The following is a 20118-nucleotide window of genomic DNA, read 5'->3' on the forward strand; positions in this document are numbered from 1 at the left end:
CACTCTTAACCAGATCTAATCTTACAGAAAGCTCATTGAATAAGATAAAAAGAGTTTTTATTTAGAAAACTGTATGTAACGTTGTGGCTTCTTTTCCTTTCCTCACTTTGTGTTCAATATCTTTATTTGACATATAAAGGCAGTTGAGGACTTTGGTAGCAGAATCTCCTCTAACTGCAGTAGAATTCATGCCGGAAGGAACTTCACTGGCTATTGGCTCTTCTCGTGGAAAAATATACCATTATGATTTAAGAAAGTTGACAGCACCTGTGAAATCAGTCAGTGCTCACAAAACCTCTGTGAAATGCATAACGCTGCAGAATTGTAACAGCTTTTCAAAGGTAAAACACTTTAAGCATATATTGCTGAAATGTTGATTAAAAAAAGAAAAATATTTGCCATTTATGGTAAATACTAATAAATAAACCATGCACATTTATTAAGTTTTGAAATGTGCTAATATTTTAATTGTATTCAAATTGTACAGTATGTCTACGAAATGGCTGATATTTTCAGTCACACTGGTTTGACATTTATTTAGTTTGAAAATATTTGTTTAAATGCTTTATTTTTACAGTATTACAAATGTCAGGATAGTTGATACTAGCATTCTAGTCAGAGTTGTAGCTGTTTTTTTGTTTTATTTAGAGTATTTCTGACATACTTATTTTTATTTTAGTCTAGTCATAAAACAAATTCAAGTAAGCAGACTTGCAAAAAATCTGAAGTCAAATCAACAACTAATACTGGAGGAATTCAGAATGTTGGTGTTTTTAAAAATCTTACTTCTAATGTACCTGCTACTTTCCTGTCCCAGTCCATGCCAACATCTGAAATTAAAGGAGCTGATGCCATTCCAGATAAATCAGGTAAAAAAAGAATTCAGGACTTTTGAAAGCTGTTGGGAAAAAAAATCCCGTTATGCAAAAACTACCAAAGAATTAATATAAGTTCTTATTTCATTATTTCATATTAACATTTCTGTAACCTCACTGAAATGTTGTTTTTGCTGTACAAAATTGTTCACTCTAGCAGGGGCTGTGCGGTCTTCCTTTTTTTCCCCGACTGAGTCCTTCACTCAGATCACATCTGGGCTATAGCAAAAAAAGATCAGGACCATCTTGGGGCTAGGGAAAACAGAATAAGCAACACACACTTAAAAATGTATAACCCTACTTTCATCCAAATTGCATAGGCTTAACACAGAAACACAAGGCCTAATTTGGGTAATTTGGGCAAAAAACTATAGTGGTCTGATGAAGAGAGGACTCCAGAGGCTATTGGAGCAGGGCTATTAACTCAAGAACCATGTGTCTTCTAGTCAAGCAACCTCATTGTATCTTTTCATCTTAACTGAAAGTCTGCATAAACCCAGACTCTTGGCCTATTAAGACAAACATAGCAGTAAGGTCATCAGTGAGAGTTTTTTTGTGTTTGTTCAGTGAATCAAGAATGTTACTCTAAATCAGTGTTTTTCAAACTTGGCAACTTTAAGATAAGCGGACTTCAACTTTCAGAATTCCCAGAATGCTGGCTGGAGAATTCTGGTTATTGAAGTCCACTCATCTTAGGATTGCCAAGATTGAAAAACACTGCTCTAAATAAACATAAAAACAAGGTTCTTTATCTCTTAAGGTAGCTTATTTGGAACTTTTTTTCCCTATTTTGATAAAAGTAATTTCACCAGTATCTTCTCTCTTTTTTTAAATGCATCTTTTTTTAAAGACAACCTTAAAAAGAATGTACATAATAGAATATAACTAAACCCTGACTTTGGCTCTCCAGGCAATTTTAGAGAACTTTCTCAGTGTGCCAAATAAAATTAGGGGTGGCTAGAAACAAAAAGTTGTAAGCTTGTGGATGCTTATAGAATCCCCCCTCTGGGCATTTTTAATTTCAAATGCTTGGAAGTTGGGATAATGGTTTTTTTATATGTTAAACTTATCCTGTGATATTTATTAATGTATTTTTCTTGTTTTGAATAACAGAATATAGAGAAACTATGTTTTCAGTCAAGAAGTTCTGTTATATTCAAGGCCAGTATTACCAGTAGGAAATGGGATAGGGATAAATGGGATAGTCATTTCAGTTAGCACCCATAAACTAATGTACAACCTTTAGGTGCCCTGGCAGATACTATCACATGACTCATGTTGAAGAAATACTCAACTACACATTGCACATGGAATGGGAGGATGGGTGTAGTTCTTCATTCAGACTACAAATGTTTCTGCCAGCCCTTCCTGTATTGCTAATTAATGCCTAAGAGAAAATAGCGTTCTACCAGTGTTGTGGGTGGTTTGGCACAAAATTCATTAATATTCGCTGTCCACATAATGAAAATTATTAACAAGTTCTACTGTATCCTGGGTTCTTTGGCTTAATAATGGTTATGGCTGTTGCTTGCATCTCAATATTAATTATATTTCCTCAACAATAAGCCCCATTGGTTTTAATGGAACATGCTCCCAATTATATTTTGGCAGCATTCCATCTTTTTAAAGGTCAACTTCTCATCGTAAATCTCTAAACTCCTTATCTGAAATCTGCTGAACTTGTTTTATTAGTGCCGTGACTTTTAAATAATGGAATTGCTTATGAAAACAGAAGTTGCTGGTATGGGTGAGAGTTTAGTTTATTGTTAAAACAATTATTTTATTGAAAAAAACGTGTTCCCTTTATAGGTTTCCCTCAGAGCAGCAGTTTGGATGTAATTCCTTCCAAAGAAATGGATCATGGGAATACTTCTAATTTAACTAATTTTGATGATTTGGGAAGAAATAGTTTAGGTGACCTATTTTCTCCACTTCGCGATGGTAGGTTGATACTGAAACTAAACTGTATGTTTATTGGTAAGAACTCTGTCTATTGCATTAGAACTCTGGCTCCTATAGTTAGAATATTACAGTCATTCTGCAGTCATATCTATTAGGTGGAGCCAAAGCTGACTTGAAGAGTGTTCATCAACTATTTCTCATCAAATTGGAGGGAGATACTAATGTTTATATCTGGGTCCTCTTTTCTTCAATATTGTTATTAATGACTTGGATGAAGAGATGGAGGAAATGTTTATTACATTTGCAGGTGGGTGGGATAGCTAATAATTTAGAGGGCAGAAACAGAATTTCTGTATAAAATTATGTTAGAAGTGGGCTGATAGGGTTTTTTTCTTCTTTTACTGTCAATATCTATTTATTTGTTTTAGATATTATAGCTTGTAAAGCAAATGAAGATGTTCCAGGAAAGAGTGATGGTAAGTACTTTTTATAATACACTTTCTGTTATAGTAACAACAGTAGCGGTGCTATAGCAGAAACTTAGAAGTAGCAGTAAAATACTATTTCAAAAGAATTGTGAATATGCATCAGGGAAGTGGCAGGTCATCTGTATGTGTAAGGCATGTTTCCAGGACTGTTTTTAGTTTTCTTTTACTTTGCATTGTAGGTTTGGATTTTCAGCCTTATCTTTTAAGTGTGGATTTTCTGTCTCAGTTTAATACTGCTTTACCTGCAAGAAAAAGTCAGGCAGGATCACATTCACAAATTGTTCATTCAAGTCCACTTAATATATTTGTTGGATCCCCCATTAAAGAGGAAGATGAGAATCCAGATATTGATGCTAAGAAAACAAATCATGGAAGAAAAGAATCAAGCGAGCACATCAAACAGGTACAGTGTGATTATAGTTGTGAGTGAATTAAGAAATTTGCCTTTTATTTTGCTTTCAACTCCTCTCCCCTTGCATAAAACATAAAAGCTATTACATCTTATGTCATATAATCTTACAGGAGCACCCTTTAAGATTGAATCATTCAATTTTGTAACCAAGATGCATTAATTTTGTAACCAAGATAGATCAGGAATACTGTGACTATGTGCAAATCTTTTTCTTCCTTTTTATTTTGGAACTATCATCTATTGTATCTGCATTGGGTCCTAGAAGGAAAAGAACGATGAAGACAGCTGGCCCTTGTTTTCTTGAATGATTCTAACATGCCAGAATTATGGTACTTGCTTCCTAGACTATTTGGCACTTTGTCACGATATGACAGTTTATCAGTACAGTGGTGTTCAAGTGGTACAAAATGGGGGTAGGGGTGGTGCTGTTTGGTAACTCTGCATCCTGATCTTGCCTGTTTTCACCTCCCTATAGATGCTACTGCATATAAAGAAACTGATATTGCATGGACAGCTAAGAACAGATGTGGATTCTTAAAAATAAGCAGATACAACCCAAAAACCTTGTATACAGCCCCTTGAAAATTTTAATAAACAGGTCAAATGTACCTTTTGCAGTTGAGAGCTGCCAGCGACTTGGATCTCAAATGGGTCCCAGTACCTGATAGGCTGTTCCAGTAAACTTCACATAAGAGAGAAATTGTTATCTTGCTGCAACCATGTTGGTAGCAAAACTCATCACTTATTGTACTTTGACAGTTCTCTCCTCTCCTTTTTTTTTACGTTATTATGGGATGTTAATGCATGCTTATTCTATCCCTTTAGTTGAGCTCCTCAAGCTCTGATTCTTCAAGTCTGAATACTCCACCTGTTGCCAATTTAATCAAGAGTCCTGATTCCAGAGAACGACTTATTAAGAATATCCAGACACAACTTATGTATGAATCACCAGTTAATGGTACTACCTCAACAAGTATGTATAACTCACATTTTTGTGGTATAATACCCAAGAAATGCCCAAATTTAAAAAATGCAAATATATTTCAACAGTAATTTAAAATATATATATTTTAAAAAATCATTAACTACTACACTGCTGAGCTGAATGGTAATATGACACAATATAAGTTTCTAACTCTGTGAATATAGTGTATTTTCCAGATAGTGACTTCAGTTAGTATTCTTCAAGGTTTTATCATTAATATTTTGGTCATAAGCCTGTTCTAAATTTGTAAGCTGAATGAGGAATTCTTACAGCTCTTACTTACTTTGCAGTATAGACGGTGATGAGAAATGATATGGTAAGAGTAGATATAGATGTCTGCTCTATATGCTAATTTGCAGGATGCTGCCCTTCTTCTTACCCCTGTAAAAATGAAATGTTCTTGATTGTTTTGCATAGGTCCAAAGATAACCTCCAATATTACTTCTGGAGTTGCTAGTACACTATCTGAAAAAATAGTAGATACTATTGGAAGCAGCCGATTGAATGCGCCTTTATCATCAGTTCAAATTCATTTCATTCAGAATATGATACAAGAAACTCTGGATGATTTCAGGTAAAGATGGTTGTATCCAAATGCTACTATATTTTTCTAGATATTTATTTTTCATGAGTTTTACTACTTAGTAGATGTTGTATACAAAATATTTCAAAATTGAACCATTCTGAATTTGGTGTGCCCTGATTCAAGAGTGAAACAGCTTTTTTGAATGTGAAATGGCTGCTTTAATAAAGTTGTGTGTCATTTTTGAAACAGCTGCTAATAACACCTTCATAGCACGTTCTAGCTATCTTTTCCCTATCCTCATATAACATTTATGGTCTCTCACTCATGGAATTCACTGCATCAGTAGGTGTCTCCTCTTTGCTCCAACTTGCTAGATAGCAGAAAATTCCTCATGTCCTGAAGATGAAAGCTGCTAAATATACTATGGTACTAGTAAGAAATAAGGAAAGACCTCAGGGATGCAATATTTGTGGTATTCTTATGATATGCCTGCTCCAAGTTTCTGGATTCCCCCCCCCCAAAAAAAGAGTGGGTTGCACAGGTTCCTGCAGTGGTGATGAATCTGGAAAAGGTTTATAGCATGACTGGAGAAATGATGCACCTTTAGATGGTGTTGGACTCCAGTTTATCAGCCATAGCCAGTATGGCCGGGAGATCAGAGATAGGTCAGGTCAGGAGATAGAGAATTGTTGTAGTGCAGTAATTGGTGGAGGGGAGGGGGGGCTCAGATTCTCCCACTACTGAATCTGCTCAGGCTCTACTATACCTGATCCATAGGATTCCAGAAAAAAAGAGGAGGCAGCAATGCAGTGCTTCATCAAGCATAGCTTTCCAATGAAAGCTATGTCCACAATATGTCCACAAACACTTCAACTTCCTTTTTTCTGTCGCAGGAAAACTGACTGAGTAGTCAGAATATGTTTTAAAAAGGCAGTGGAGAAGCTTTGCATTTGTATCTCATATGTCTCTTTTGCTCTAATGATATCACAGAATATTGAGGTATTTGCCAGCCTTTGCTGTTGGCAAAAGAATTACTTTCTCTTGTTATTGTACAGTGATTGGAAACAGAATTACAATTAATTGAAGGAATAGGAAAGCCACTTGAATATGGTCTTGAAAATCTTCCTGCACATATTGAAAACACATTCAATTGACATTATAATACATTTTAAAACTATGAGTTGAACTGTTTTCTAATGAGCAAACTCACTTTGTCACAGAGTCAGAATCTATAGGTGCATCTGTAAGGTCATAATATTAATTATTATTTCAAATGAAAAATATTAGCAGGAATCTGTTTAGCTTTGCGTACATAGCAATTAAGTTATCTTAGTTCATAAATATAAAAATACCTGTTAGGAACAGTTTGGGAGATTTATGGTAAATAGAGCATTAAGCTATGTGAATACAGTGGTACCTCGGGTCACAAACTTAATTCTTTCCGCGACTCTGGTCGCGACCCGAATTGGTCATGACCCGAATCAAATTTTCCCATAAGGTTCAATGTAAATACGGTTAATCCGTTCTGACCCCTCTGAATTTGGTCGCCAACCGATTTTGGTCGCGTCCCGAATCAAATTTTCCCATAAGGTTCAATGTAATTACGGTTAATCCGTTCTGAACCATATGTGTTTTTTTTTTAAAACCACAAAAATATGAAACAAGATACAGTACAGTGCAGTACGAAGAGAGAGAATGCTAACCTTGCTCAAGGTAACTTCTGGCGTGGAGGACAGGAAGGTGGGTGGGGAGGTGGTTATTGCTTGGAGGGAGAGTCCCCCTCTCTACAGGAAGCCACGACCACGTGTCACGGCAGGGAAAATGGCCGCGGATCCTGTTCATCACCCAATGCGGAGTTCACGGACGGAAGCAAAATTTTGCGAACGGTGCTGTTCATGACCCGAATTGGTCGTGAGCAGAAGCGTTCGTGACCCGAGGTACCACTGTATATTGTATTTCCTAGATTCTGAAATATAGAACATTTCAAAAATTGGTTTGTTTTTGCCTGATTCTTTACCTTTTCTTTCTTCTATTTCTCACTTTTTAAAGTTTCTTTACCAGCCTGGTTTAGCTTTTGCCCACTTACTTCAAAAACAAAATGCAAAGCATGAAATTGAATAATCAATAAAGTTACTTGCATTATATAATAAGCTACTACAAATACTTCAATGTTAATAGGTTTATATCACATTGTTCATATAAAGCATTGCAGATGCTTCTTTAATCAAAGGTCTTCCTCTGCGGTTGATAGTGACTTTCCTTATCTATAGAGCAATCCTTGCTTCTTCAATATTTTATGTTCCTCTACCTAGATTCACAATTTTCTAGAAGTTTGTCAAGATACAGAAGTAAATATTGCCATATCAAAGTATAAACAACTCCTTTTGTGTTACGTATTACACATTGTCTCACCTGGTAGCGGCTTATGGAAACTGGATGCATAAAATACTTCATTTCTATTATTTGGTATATATTGCTTTTACATATATAATGACCATAGAGCTAGTATGTGTGGTAAAAGTATTGGACTAGGAGTAATGAGATTCGGGTTCTAGTCTTCCCTTAGGCATAGCAGGCAACTGAGTGACCTTGGGCCAATCTCTCTCTGTTGGCCACAGAACAGTATCATGCTCTGTGACAAACCAGCTGAAGAACCCCTTGTCACATCATGCATTCATTGATGGCTTCACTGTATAAACTAGGCAAGCACAATGCAAACAAGCGGACACTGTAATCAAATGCAACAAAAATTAAGAAGACAACCAATTTTTCTATTCGACATATATCAAGAAGAAGTTGCCTTGTGGAAAACTTGAGAATTAAAAGAAGTTTTTTCTATTTGTAATTATTTCAGGTCTTTTTGGAAATGTATAGGAAATATTTTAGGCAGTGTGATTACAGTATTTTACCAAGTAATAGCAATCCAAACAGTTGGCAAGACTTCTATATCCAATCTTATTCAAGATAAATACAATAGACTCTTTTAGTGCATTAAATGTACTTCCCTATCTTTTTAAAGTAAAAATTAGTATAGAGACACTGGTACTGAGTATCCCACGTACTGTAGGTGAGTTGTGCACTTTTTAATCTATAGGAGGACTTCTAATTTAGGGGATTACTTAGTACTTGTAGATACAAAACAGGATGTGAGGTGGAAGAAAAACAGTGTGGACACTGCAGCATGTTTCCTAAGAGGAAAGAAATGAAATAGTCAATTTGCCTAATTTCCAGTTTTGGATTCAGCTAGCTGGATTGTGCACATGCACACACATATGCATGCACGTGCACACAAACATATGTGTAGCTTGTCCCTACAGCAAAACAATTTCCACCTTATACCTTACAAAAGTGGACTGGAAGGCCCATCTGATAGGGGATGTGGAAGACAATGGATTTAACTTCTCCCTTACATTTGTCCTGTTGGTAATATTTTGTAGCATTTCCCATAGGAGAGTTTTCCAACAGGAGAGTTTTGCACACTTAAGTAATAAAATAAACAGACTTTTTCTCTGTATTTCATTTACCAGAGTAATTTAGAAGCCTGATGCATTAGCTGTCATATTGGGTACTTGACACTGGAAATGCAGTAGGATGGGGAGAAATGGTTTCCTTCCTAACAGCCTCTTATTTCTAGTAGGTTCCATCAAAGAAATACATTAACACTGAAGTGAGGGGATATAGTGGGATGATAGTTTATCATTTTGAAATTACCTCTGTAGTAGTAAATCTCTGAGTTGGAGAGAAAAAACTAGACTTGTGACATAAATTGGTGTTTTTCTCCCCTCAGGGAAGCTTGTCATCGTGACATTGTAAATTTGCAAGTAGAAATGATCAAACAGTTTCATGTGCAGCTGGTATGTATACAAATATAAAGAGGTGTACATATATGTTGACAAACTTTCTATTCATTACGGTGCTTAATGTTTTATTACCCTAAATCTGGGGAAGGCAACCCAGATGTTTTAAAATACAAGTCCTTGATCCTTTGCTGTTAGTCATAATGAGCGTGGAGCCAAACATCAGGAAAACCTTCTCAACAGGCTAAAAGGGGAAGGTTGGAGACTGGACAAAAAATGTCCAAGATTGTTGAGTCCAGCAATGGTCCCTTGAGAAGAAGGCACACCACTGCCTCGTTCCAGGCTGGTGGTTTACTTAAAAAGTAAGGAATGTGACAATATTACTCTATTTTGGTTGGTTTTTTACTTTTAGAGAACTGCAAATCCTACCTTTCTTTAGAAGAATCTAATGTACTTTTAAAATGTTGCTGTTAGAATTTCATATGAATGATCATTTAATATTCTTCTCTTACATATTGACTTTATTTTCTTCTCTCTAGAATGAAATGCATGCCTTACTTGAAAGATATTCTATAAATGACAGTTTAGTAGCAGAAATTGAGAGACTGCGTGAAGAAAATAAAAGACTGCAAACCCACTTCTGACAGGTTCCTATTCATGTGAAGAAAATAAGTTGAATTTTTTTTCCAAGTGGCTAAGACATCATGATGTCATCTGACCATTTCTGAAGTAGAGTGTAAATTCAGTATTTCTTTCAGTACCAAATATTTTTAATATGTAGAAAAGCAATAGATACTTAATTAATACAGAAAATGCACTAATGTTTGTATCAAAGTGTTTTTATGGTAAGAAGTTGGTTGAAGACTGAAGCTAACAGGATTATTAACCAGTTCTGTATCTGTATATAAAGTGCCTTTATAAAAAAGGGAACTAAACAGGAAATGTATTTTGTATAAGAATTCATCAACCTTCTTTGCCTTGTGTGTTGTTGATGGAGCTCTCTCCTTTTAGCCTGAAAAATGCAAGTGCCTGACTCTTGATTTTTATATTACACATGCTCTTTGAAAGCTCTTATCTTTCCTATGATGGTTACTTTGTAACTGTAGAATGCAACTCTAATATGTAATTCAATTGTAAACAAAAGACCCTCAGCATCTCTATATAATTTCAGAGTACAGTTTGAATAAACAGTTTGTGTAGTCTTGTCTAAATATACCTGACCCAAGAGTATTACTATACTAAAAATCAGCAATTCCTCAAGCTGTTCTTTCAGTATGGATTTGTTGGTATATAGTGCAGCCATAGTCAAACTCGTTTATTTCAGTTTGACTTTGCTGTTTGTTATGTTTTTGTTGTTACAGTTGTAGAATTGAATGGGCTTAAAAGAATTTAATCTGCAAAGCAAAATAACTAAAATTATTTAGCTATCCCATGGGAAAAATATGTCCTGTACACTGGTATAACGTTACTATATAATGATTCTAACCCCTGCACACCCCAGCCACCAAATTTTTTAAAAGAATGCAACTTGCATCACAGACACATGTGCCTCTGATGTAAATGATGAAGAAATTGTTTTCTGATAGTCCAGGTGATATATTTTTAAAAATGTGTTCCAAATTGGTACAATTCTGGAAAAAAATGTTTAGTTTATCCATGAGGAATGTGTACATGGTGATACAATCCGTTCCAGAATAAAAACAGGCTGCCTTGGAAAGTGGCAGCCTCTTACTTACTACAGCTTTGTTAACCCAAATTGGATAGCTTCAGGATACTGTAGTAATGGATTTTGTCCACCAACAGGAAGTTTGGACTACATTTCTGAAAGATAGTCTGCCTCAGGTGCTGGAGTAAGTTCCACAAAACGTAAGAAGCTTTCAATATTTTAATAATATGAGTAATGCAACTTGAATTTGCTTTTCCAGATGTCCTTTAGTTTGTTATAATCTAGCATAGTTATTTATTAAGTACAGTGATTTTAGGAAAGAAAGTTCTGATTTCAGACTTGTGTATGTCCCACATTTAATATAAACATCTCAATCAAAGCCTTTTCTTTCCCTATTCGCACCACAAAATAGGAAAATTACAGTATTCAGAAAAATAGCATGCAGTGGTACTGTATACTTTTTATAAGGGACTTGTAGCAGATGGATATTCTAAACTGAAATTGGTGATGATGATACGAAATTGAACCTAAGGGAATTACAGTACTGTGAAAGGCAATGTGTTTAAGTGCATGAGTCAGTTTTAGTTTCTTATACAGGTAAGGCATATTATTTTGGCAGAAGATATAAAATACTTGGAAAATGTGTCAAAACCTTGGGCTTATCTTCCTTCCTTTCTTATATTTTTCCAATATCTAAAGCACTGCTAATTTCAAGTCTCTTACTAGACGTAAGAGAACTTACATGACATGTCACTTTCTTTTGTATTCTGCAGAGATCAAAATCGTTGGACTGTTCACAGTATGTTTAAAAATGTAAAACTAAGAAGTGCTTTCACACAGAGTATAACCTATTCAGTGCTTTTGCATAAAAATTACTTTAAAAACTCTTGACTTTATAAACCAGCAAGGCCAATATAGCCAATTAATATGTACATTTGAGCTTGTATATCTGACTTAAAGATCTGACTTTTTTTCTGTTCCCAGTAATCTGGCACAGAAGGTGCTTGCCTTTCATGTGAACTCTTAAAATCATTTACAGAAAACTGCAACCCTATTATATTCTTTTGTGAACCTCTCCTGCAATATAGAAGTGTTTCCAAGGCTCTGTGGGGAAGAAAGTTGAAATGTTGAAATGTATATTTAAAAACCATACTGTCATAAAGGAAAGGAAAATCTTCAGCTAAGTATTGTTATGGGAGCTCTGTGATAGCTTTCTTTTTTTGAAAACTTGTTTTGAAAGATAGCCAGGATTTTAAAAATAAGACATGGTGACAAGCAATATATGGGGTACATTGATGGGTATGCTGGCTTTGGTGAGTGGAAGCCAGAATGAAAGCATGGTGAGTTCTTAATTTACTGAACCAATTTCCTACTGTGAAATCCACAGGTTTCTGTTCTGAGTGAATTTTGGGATGCTGGTCCATTTTTCAGATTAATATGCTTTCTTTGCTCATTTACTAAACAGAGAAAGTGTTGTGTGATATCATATAATAAATACAATCCAATTATCTTTTAAAATATTTTTCTAAGTCAAATATTGTTCTTTTATTGCCATATATCACAACTATATGGTTGGTACCATTACGTTGCATGTTGTTGTTATAGCATGGATTTCAAGGCAGAAAACATAAATACGTTGGTGTAAGATGATGGGAAGAAAATAACTGGACTTTGTTCCTTTTTTTAGAGAGGAAAGATTTTTATCTAGATAAAATTAATTGGTGAATATTCTTTTAGAAGAAGGATGGAAATATTTTAATGTGTGGCTCTTAAATCATGTTGAGAAGAAAGCATTAGAATTAATAGACTTCTTATATGGACAGCAGTTATGCCTACATTAAAAGTAATATATTAAACTGAACTGAAACACTTTTGAGATTTAAATGTTGTAATAAAAATCAATAATGGCATATGCTAATGTCAATATAATATAATATAATTATATATATGTGTGTGTGTGTGTGTATATATATATATGTGTGTGTGTGTATATATATATATATATATATATGTATGTATGTATTATAATAATATATAATATTAATAATAATATAATAATGGCATACACTAATGTCCATGAAAAGTAGTTTTCATGTGACCACAAAAGCAGTTTTAAATTATTACAATGATCTCTGCTGGTGATTTTCTACTTAACTCATATTCTAATTCTAAGTGTATGCGGTTAAGTTGTTAATCTCAATGGTTGATGTTTCCATTTGATTTATTTCACATTCAAGGTAAAGCCAAGGGAGTGTCTCTGTTGCACACGCATACACCCAGACTGGGCTCACATATTACGTAATCATATTCCATTGGATAACTGTTTGGGCGCTACATCATACTAAACCCAAACTTAACCAACCACAGTATATTTTAGTGCAACGTACAAACTATGTTTCTCTTTTCACACTTCCTCTTTTACATGCTTCTAAATTAAAGCCATTGTTTCCATAGTGACATGTTTTTCAGAAAGGAATAATCTATGGAGTGAATGATGAAATAAGCAGCTTCAAAATGGAATGAAAATGGATATTATCCAAAATATAGCAAAGCATTTGACATTTATTGGGATTCTTTTTGTTGTTCTGGAGCATTATGTGAGCCTGAAGTGGGACTGAACTTTTTCCAACATCCGTGCTTTCCTTTTGGGGTTTTCTGCTTATTTTTACAGGACTGAAATGAAAGCCTCTGCTTTCTGATGTATATTTTGTTGCCATAGAAACAGTGATCTAAGTGGCAGGGATATCACTAACCTCTGCTGTGAAAACAAAACATACAATTGCTTAATATAGAATGGTTTGAAAGCCTGGGGCAGCCTGGGCAAGTGAAGGAATCTGATCAAAATATCTGCTGTTGCAAGAACAGTGAATAACGTGACTGGTGTTGCTGTTTTGCCCCTTAAGACTTTTTTGTACAAAGTTTAGAAGCCTTTAAGGTCAGTTATTTCTAGCGAGCTAGTGATGAAAGCAAAGAATGTAGGGTTTTTAAAATCTGCAACACTACGCATGCTTACCTGACAGTAAGCTCCACTGAATGAACTCAGTGGGGTTTATTTCTGAATAGATGTGTATATAATTACAATTTAAATTGCTTTTCCTAACATGAATTCTTGTTTTAATACTTTTATTTTTTAAGCCACCTTTTAATATATACTATTTTTACTGCTTTGTTGCAGGTAGCTAAATACCATGAAATGTCATATTTAAGAAAAATGATGTTAGTTTTTTTGCAATATGGCATTTTGTTTCTTATCCTTGCACTGACATATTGCAAGGCAAAATAATTTAGCTTTCTTCAAACTAGTGTGTGTTGGAAATTATGAGAGCAAAATTCCAGGTACAAAATGACACAAGTCACTGAGATAGGAATAAAGGGAAAGCAATATTTGTTCTTCAAGAGACAAAAGCTTATATCTTTCTTCTAAATCATTTTCTCTCTGAAAAATCAGATTTTTATAGGATCTGTTAACCTCTTCCTTCCATACTTGTATCCCACCAAGAAGATTAGTTATATAGAATAACTAATTCTATAAAAATAACAAATATAATACAACAGTTTGTATAGTCATGAGAGAAATGATAAAACACTAAAAAAATGGAAATAAGCCAACTGACATTAGTTTATGGTGCCAGGACTATGGTCAGATATTAAGATTGTCAGCTAAGATTAAGATAATTAAGAAGAATTAACCAGATGTTAATTGCAAGCAAACTCAACAATCACAGGAAATTAATTTTGAGTCTTGGTCAGACAAAAGTTAACACACTTCACATGATTGTTGAAGAAAATGTTTAAGAAAAGGATTTCTATAAAAATCACAGTATAGTATGGCGTTTGGATCCAAAAGGATAGATTCAGTTAGTATACCAAATAATTCTGAATCTGCCCTCTAGGCCTGCTTGAGAGTAACATGTTAAAGTCCAGTAGCGTAAAGACTCTGATATTTAGATACAGTAAGTTGATCAAGATACGTACCTGATTTAAGACTGTTTAACTTTAGTGTGGATTCAGCTAATGCAAGATCCCATAACTGGAATCCTTGGTATGCTTTACCTTGGCCTGTTTGTAGCCCAACATCAGCCCAAGACTCAGGAGAATACAAACATTGTGGGCAAAATGTTAAATATAGTGAATCAATTCACCTTAGTTCAATTGTAGGTCAGTCCCTTTTTAATAGAGAGTGCTGCATACAGACATAGCACATGGCTTGGAACAGCTTCTTTAGACTGAACATCCTCATCTTCCTAGACATATAGTAGGCAGCACCTTGATCTCAAATAGTTTAATAGCTGCAGAGAGGTATTCAGCTCATCATGTAAAAGCATATCATAATAGCTAATATTCTACTTTTGAGTATTTTCAGAAGTGTATGATGATAGAGGGTTTTTACTTTTTGTGGCTTGGAAGGTCACATGTAGTTATTTAAAATGCACCATTTGTTTGATCTTAGGCTAACTGATGCTCCAGACTACCTTTTGGGGACTTTTTGTAAAGGTTAGGATATGAGTTTTATTAAAAATGAAAAGAGAAATCCTCCCACTTGGAGATTCCATGGACATGTAATTTTCTTTGCATCAGTCTGGAAGTGACCACTGCATTCTTCTGGGATGTCTTTTGACCTCCCAGTCTAGCCCATAGGCCTGGGATTTCCTGAATAATAACCTGTCTGGCCCTGCTTAAATTTGTCACAGTCCGTCATAACTCTCCTTAACCCTACTGGGATCCCTATAACAGAATTGCTGTGTGCTTGCTTGCTAGCTTATGGGGATGGTATTTCACTTTGTCTAAATATCTCATTTTTGAATTGATTATAAAAATTAAATAGTATTGAGGCAAAGTAGATCTTGGGTTTACTCCCTTCCCAGGTAGGCCTGTTTCTGACAGATGTGCTTATAAGTGAGAGAAAGGTAACTGGGGAGGCCATAGGTTTCTCCATAAAGAATGTCAGAATCCTGATTAACATCTACAAGTTCTATATGTAGGGCTCATTTAGATGTTGCAGTATATTTTTCATGAAATGATACAATGCTAGGACTTGGCCCATTATAAAATGGCTGGCTATGAAGACTGATACTACTGATTGTTAAATACACATATTTTACTGAAGTTAATTTTGTGTGGGTGTGGTTGGGTGTTAAAATTCTGTAGCTACCAACATCATGTATATATTGTTAACTGCCATGAGGTGGCACTCTGACTTCACTTAATTCTGTTTTTAGACCTCTGCATTTAAAGGAAGAGTGGTCATGTTACTTTAGGGATATGTATACTGTTTGTGCCCAGAGCTGAAGAATGAGGTAAATCCAATTTCAGTGAATAACAGGTGGTTATATATAATTAGAAGTAAACCAAAGCAAGAAAAAGCAAAGAAGTTATTTCTATATACAGAATTGCCTAAGTACTCAGAAGTATCTGGAATGCACAGTGAGAAGCCAAAAAATGGTCAGAAAATTGCTCACTTAAAGCCTAGCCACTACTGACACAACATCCTTTTAGGTGTTTTCTGTGCTACAAAATTCCTCTGCTAAACCAAACTCATATTATTGATCCTTGATCCATGGATTACCCTGAATAAGGATAATCCTTATTCAGGATTATTAGGAGGACTGATGGGAAGAAGCAGGCTATGGGAATCCTTACTCTTTGTGCTAATCAGAAAGCATACTGATGATCCCACAAATCCAGAGAAGGTCCTTTACCGTCCTTACAAATAAATCTGATACTTGAGTAAGATGCATGTATTGAGTTGTTTGTAAGTTTTCATGGTTTCAGGTGTCTAGTTACGCTTTTTAAAATATAACATGAACAAAAACAATACAAATACATAAATGTGCTTTAAATATGATTACAAGATCTGTGCAATGAAGACTATCTCTTTACTTAACAATGTTCTTACTTTCTGCATGCTGCTGGTAAGTATTTTCCAGGAAAATTCTCAAAAGAAAAGTGATAAAGGTCCAAAACTGTCTAGTATGATCATGAATAAGGAGTTTTAAAATACATATGGCCCAAATATTCTATTTTTCTGCAAGTACAAGTCATATTGCTTACTAAAATGTATGGATGGTTTAATGTTTCTATTATTGTGAAGCCACCAACTGTAGCTGGGTATAAAAGTCAGCATTCAGTGCAACCCTACAATGGGTTCCATAGCTCCCTAGAATAAAGATGCCCAGGTTAAAAACAAACAGGATCACTCTTCTACAAACAATAAATTGATTTATCAATGTCATCAATCTGCTAGACAGATTGAAGGATGTTTTGTGTGACAGCAACAAAATTAAGATTAGTGCAAGCAAAATATTTAACTTCCAAATGGTCCATAAGTGTTCTTCCTTCTCTGTGGCTGGGATTAAACTACTGGCACCAAGCTTAGGCAAGCAGTGGAGTGTGTTCGGGGTTGCTAGGAACGGCTCTTCACTTTTAAAAATAATGTTTACTTTTTAAAAAGAGCTCAAATGAGAAGATACACATCCCATTTACCTCACTTTTTCAAAACAAACTCGAATGCCTGGAATAATGGTGTGAGATAGAATATCATCATTTACCAGATTATTGTAAAACCAAGGAGATTTCAAACAATGGTTTGAATATTTATTTTACATGGAAAAAAGTCACTGCGGAAGGACCATATTTCATCAATAAAATGGCAATCTCAGATTCAGTTCCTCAGGCCAGTCTGGAAAAACCTCTTGTCTGAGAGCTTGGACTGTTATTGTCATTGTGTCACCAGTCACAGGCTGTATGGTCCAGTAGGCTAATTCCATTAAAGCAGCTTCCTGTGTTCACAGGAAAATGGCTCCTGTAGTCTCCAAGACTGATTCCTTATGTAGCCAATGTTACACAATTCACACACAAACAAGTATTTTCAGGCTTCGGGAACCACAAATTTACAAAAGGGGGGGGGTGCGAAATCTGGAGTATAACACCAGAAAAGGCCAAAGAGGACTGAGCATGCTCAGTGATGATAGAATAGTGGCTGACTGCTGAGAGAGTGAAGAAGATGACAACTCATGGGGACAGGATGCCCAGAGGATCCTGGGAAACAGCGTGGCTGGCATCAAACACACCATATTCCATTGTTGAGCAATTATCCCAAGGCAACTGTTTCTGGCATCACTTTAAAGTGATGTGTTTATACATTCAGAGGAAGAAAAGTATTGCTGATTGGGCTCATAAATTGTCTTCCCTGCCCTGCCTCTCTGGATACTACCAAGTTTATTACTGATATCCTGAAATTGTTAGCTCTAAACTGAAATCTCTGGTGCCAGATTCTTCCTATCATTAAATTTGATTCATTGTTCTCTATGACCATGAATGTGTCTGCATATGGCAAAAAGGTGGAGGAAGACTGAAAACAGTATTAATGCCTCTGAGCATGAGACAGAGAAGACTTGCATGAATGTTTTTCACCACTTGAGCCATTCTTCATTAAATGAGGGGATGCTGCACCTGAGATATCTTCAACAGATGGAACAGATGTATACCACTGCCATTGGGAACAATCTGAAGAGAGGAACAAGACTACTGTTGCCACGGCTAACACAGGAGGATACAAGGCACGTGCTGATGGCAAATAGTTTGTGCTGAACGACTGTTACAATATAGAAACTTCCACTTTCTATGGAAGTACAGTCCCTAAGTAAAGTTTCCATAGCTTGGGAGACCAACTTTTTAAAATATGCACTGATATGTCATACGTTTGTAGCCATATCAATTGGCACAGAATTCTATATATAGACATACATACCCACCGTTGAGGTTTAATCTCGTGTAAGTGGCACTGGATTGAAGCTTTGGATATTTGTTGTAGAAGGTCAGTTACTCTGAATCTGCACAGCAGTGACAGGGAATCAGTGATCTTTGAAATATTGCAGGCTATAACTCAACAGTAACTCTCACTATTGGTTATACTCGCTGAAGCAGCTGGACACTGCAGTTCTGTAATAACTGGAAGGCTGCATGTTCTCTGTACTTGCTGAGTTACATAGCTGCCGTTCCTCCCACACATAGTAGTTGATTGAACAGAATCTTCTTTGTTTTACATATATCTCATATTTGAGTGTCTTGAAAATGATACACTAAAGGATAACTTATTGAACCATTTATATAAAGTTTAAAAAAAAACCTTAAATGTTCAACTCTTTCCCAAAAGCTTTTATTTCTGTGGGATTTTGCTGATTATGATGGTGTTCCTCCAGCAGAGAGCAGACCTAACCCATAATTTAAGAACATTTAATTTATTTTTCTGAAATTCAGTTAATAGGAGAGATTAATGTACAATTCTTGCTGGTGGGGAATATGTGTCTCCATTTAGGATCATTCTAAAACCATGACAGTATTGTAGGTATTCAGTTATAAGTCCATTCTGCCAAATTTTCTACAATAAAAATAGAAAACGCTCTCCCTCCAAATCCTCTTGTGGTGGTGTTGGAATACTGTTTTAAACCATTTTTTTTCTAATATGCTTTTTAAAATATGCGGCTTTCCATAAAATAAAGGCAAATATTCAAATATATACTGCTGTTAGTAATATTTTTGTCTCAGTAATTATGGGTGCTAGTGGAGTCCATGCATTGCAGTACTGCTTTCTATTCTACAACTGAGCCTCATTGCTGGAACATGCGAGTTCATTACTTGCATTATCAGAAAGATTCTAGTAGCACCTTTTCTGACAAACAAATGTTATTAAAGGCATAAGTTTTGAGCTGCTACCATAGGGTAATATGGCTTTCCTCCTAAAATGTCTATGTGCATGATCAGAGCTAATCTAAGACTTTTAGCTGTCCAAAGTAAAAAAAAATGCCTCTTCCATCCAACATACAAATGTCAACCGGTCTGACAGATGCACTTTATTTCAATTGTGGTGACAGAATCGTTGCCTTCATTGCATGTGAAAGCAGCAGGCTAACTTAGGAGCATTTCAGAACAGGTTGCATGGCATGCTCTACTTGAAACCTCAATAGCCTCTCTTCCTGCCCCTTCACTCATTTCACAAAAGAGTTAATTGCAAATGTGAGAAATCCGGTTTCCTGCTATTTATTTCCTTGGGTACCACTTCTGCTTCCTCTATGTGTTCATAACACTTTTATATTTTTTCAAGTTGTGAAAAGAAATTTTATGACTATTCCATTTAACATTCTTGGGATTCTTCTTCTCTCTTGCCAGTTCTGGGGCATTGTAGATCTTTTCTATAATAGTAAAGTGTTCAATCAGTGTTCAGTTTTATGACAATTACTTCTTTCAAAGTTGGATGTGTATATATGTGATTGTGCCCAATACTGGCAGGTATCCTAAGGCCTGCCTTTATCAAAAACAGATTGGAAGCAACCTAAAAGCCAGGCTCTATTAGCCTAACCTGACTTGCTCTTACCTTTTATTTAGAAAAGCCTGACATTTTTCTGAAAAGCTTAAAATCATTTGCAGTAACAGTGAAAAATTGTACAATCAGATCAAATAAAAACACA

General features: G+C 35.4%; 1 protein-coding gene across 5 annotated transcripts in view; it reads left to right on the forward strand.

The window, feature by feature from the left end:
• The window catches only part of NEDD1 (NEDD1 gamma-tubulin ring complex targeting factor), a 39015-nt gene extending 26461 nt beyond the window's left edge, over positions 1–12554 (forward strand). For 4 of the 5 annotated variants that reach the window (XM_088141905.1, XM_088141906.1, XM_088141904.1 and 1 more), the window contains 9 exons: positions 140–341; positions 680–869; positions 2685–2816; positions 3206–3253; positions 3445–3668; positions 4503–4650; positions 5080–5236; positions 8976–9042; positions 9525–12553. In XM_088141905.1, coding sequence (XP_087998031.1) covers positions 140–341; positions 680–869; positions 2685–2816; positions 3206–3253; positions 3445–3668; positions 4503–4650; positions 5080–5236; positions 8976–9042; positions 9525–9629 — 1273 coding nt within the window. In that variant the 3' untranslated portion in view covers positions 9630–12553. Of the gene's footprint in view, positions 1–139; positions 342–679; positions 870–2684; positions 2817–3205; positions 3254–3444; positions 3669–4502; positions 4651–5079; positions 5237–8975; positions 9043–9524 lie in introns of all 5 variants that reach the window. The other variant, XM_025166765.2, reaches the window with a different exon arrangement.
• The last annotated feature ends 7564 nt before the right edge of the window (positions 12555–20118 follow it).

This window comes from Python bivittatus, unplaced genomic scaffold (assembly GCF_059951505.1).
Source record: "Python bivittatus isolate LINGU-HERP-01145 unplaced genomic scaffold, Pbiv_v1 ctg000330_np1212, whole genome shotgun sequence".
Lineage (NCBI taxonomy): Eukaryota > Metazoa > Chordata > Lepidosauria > Squamata > Pythonidae > Python > Python bivittatus.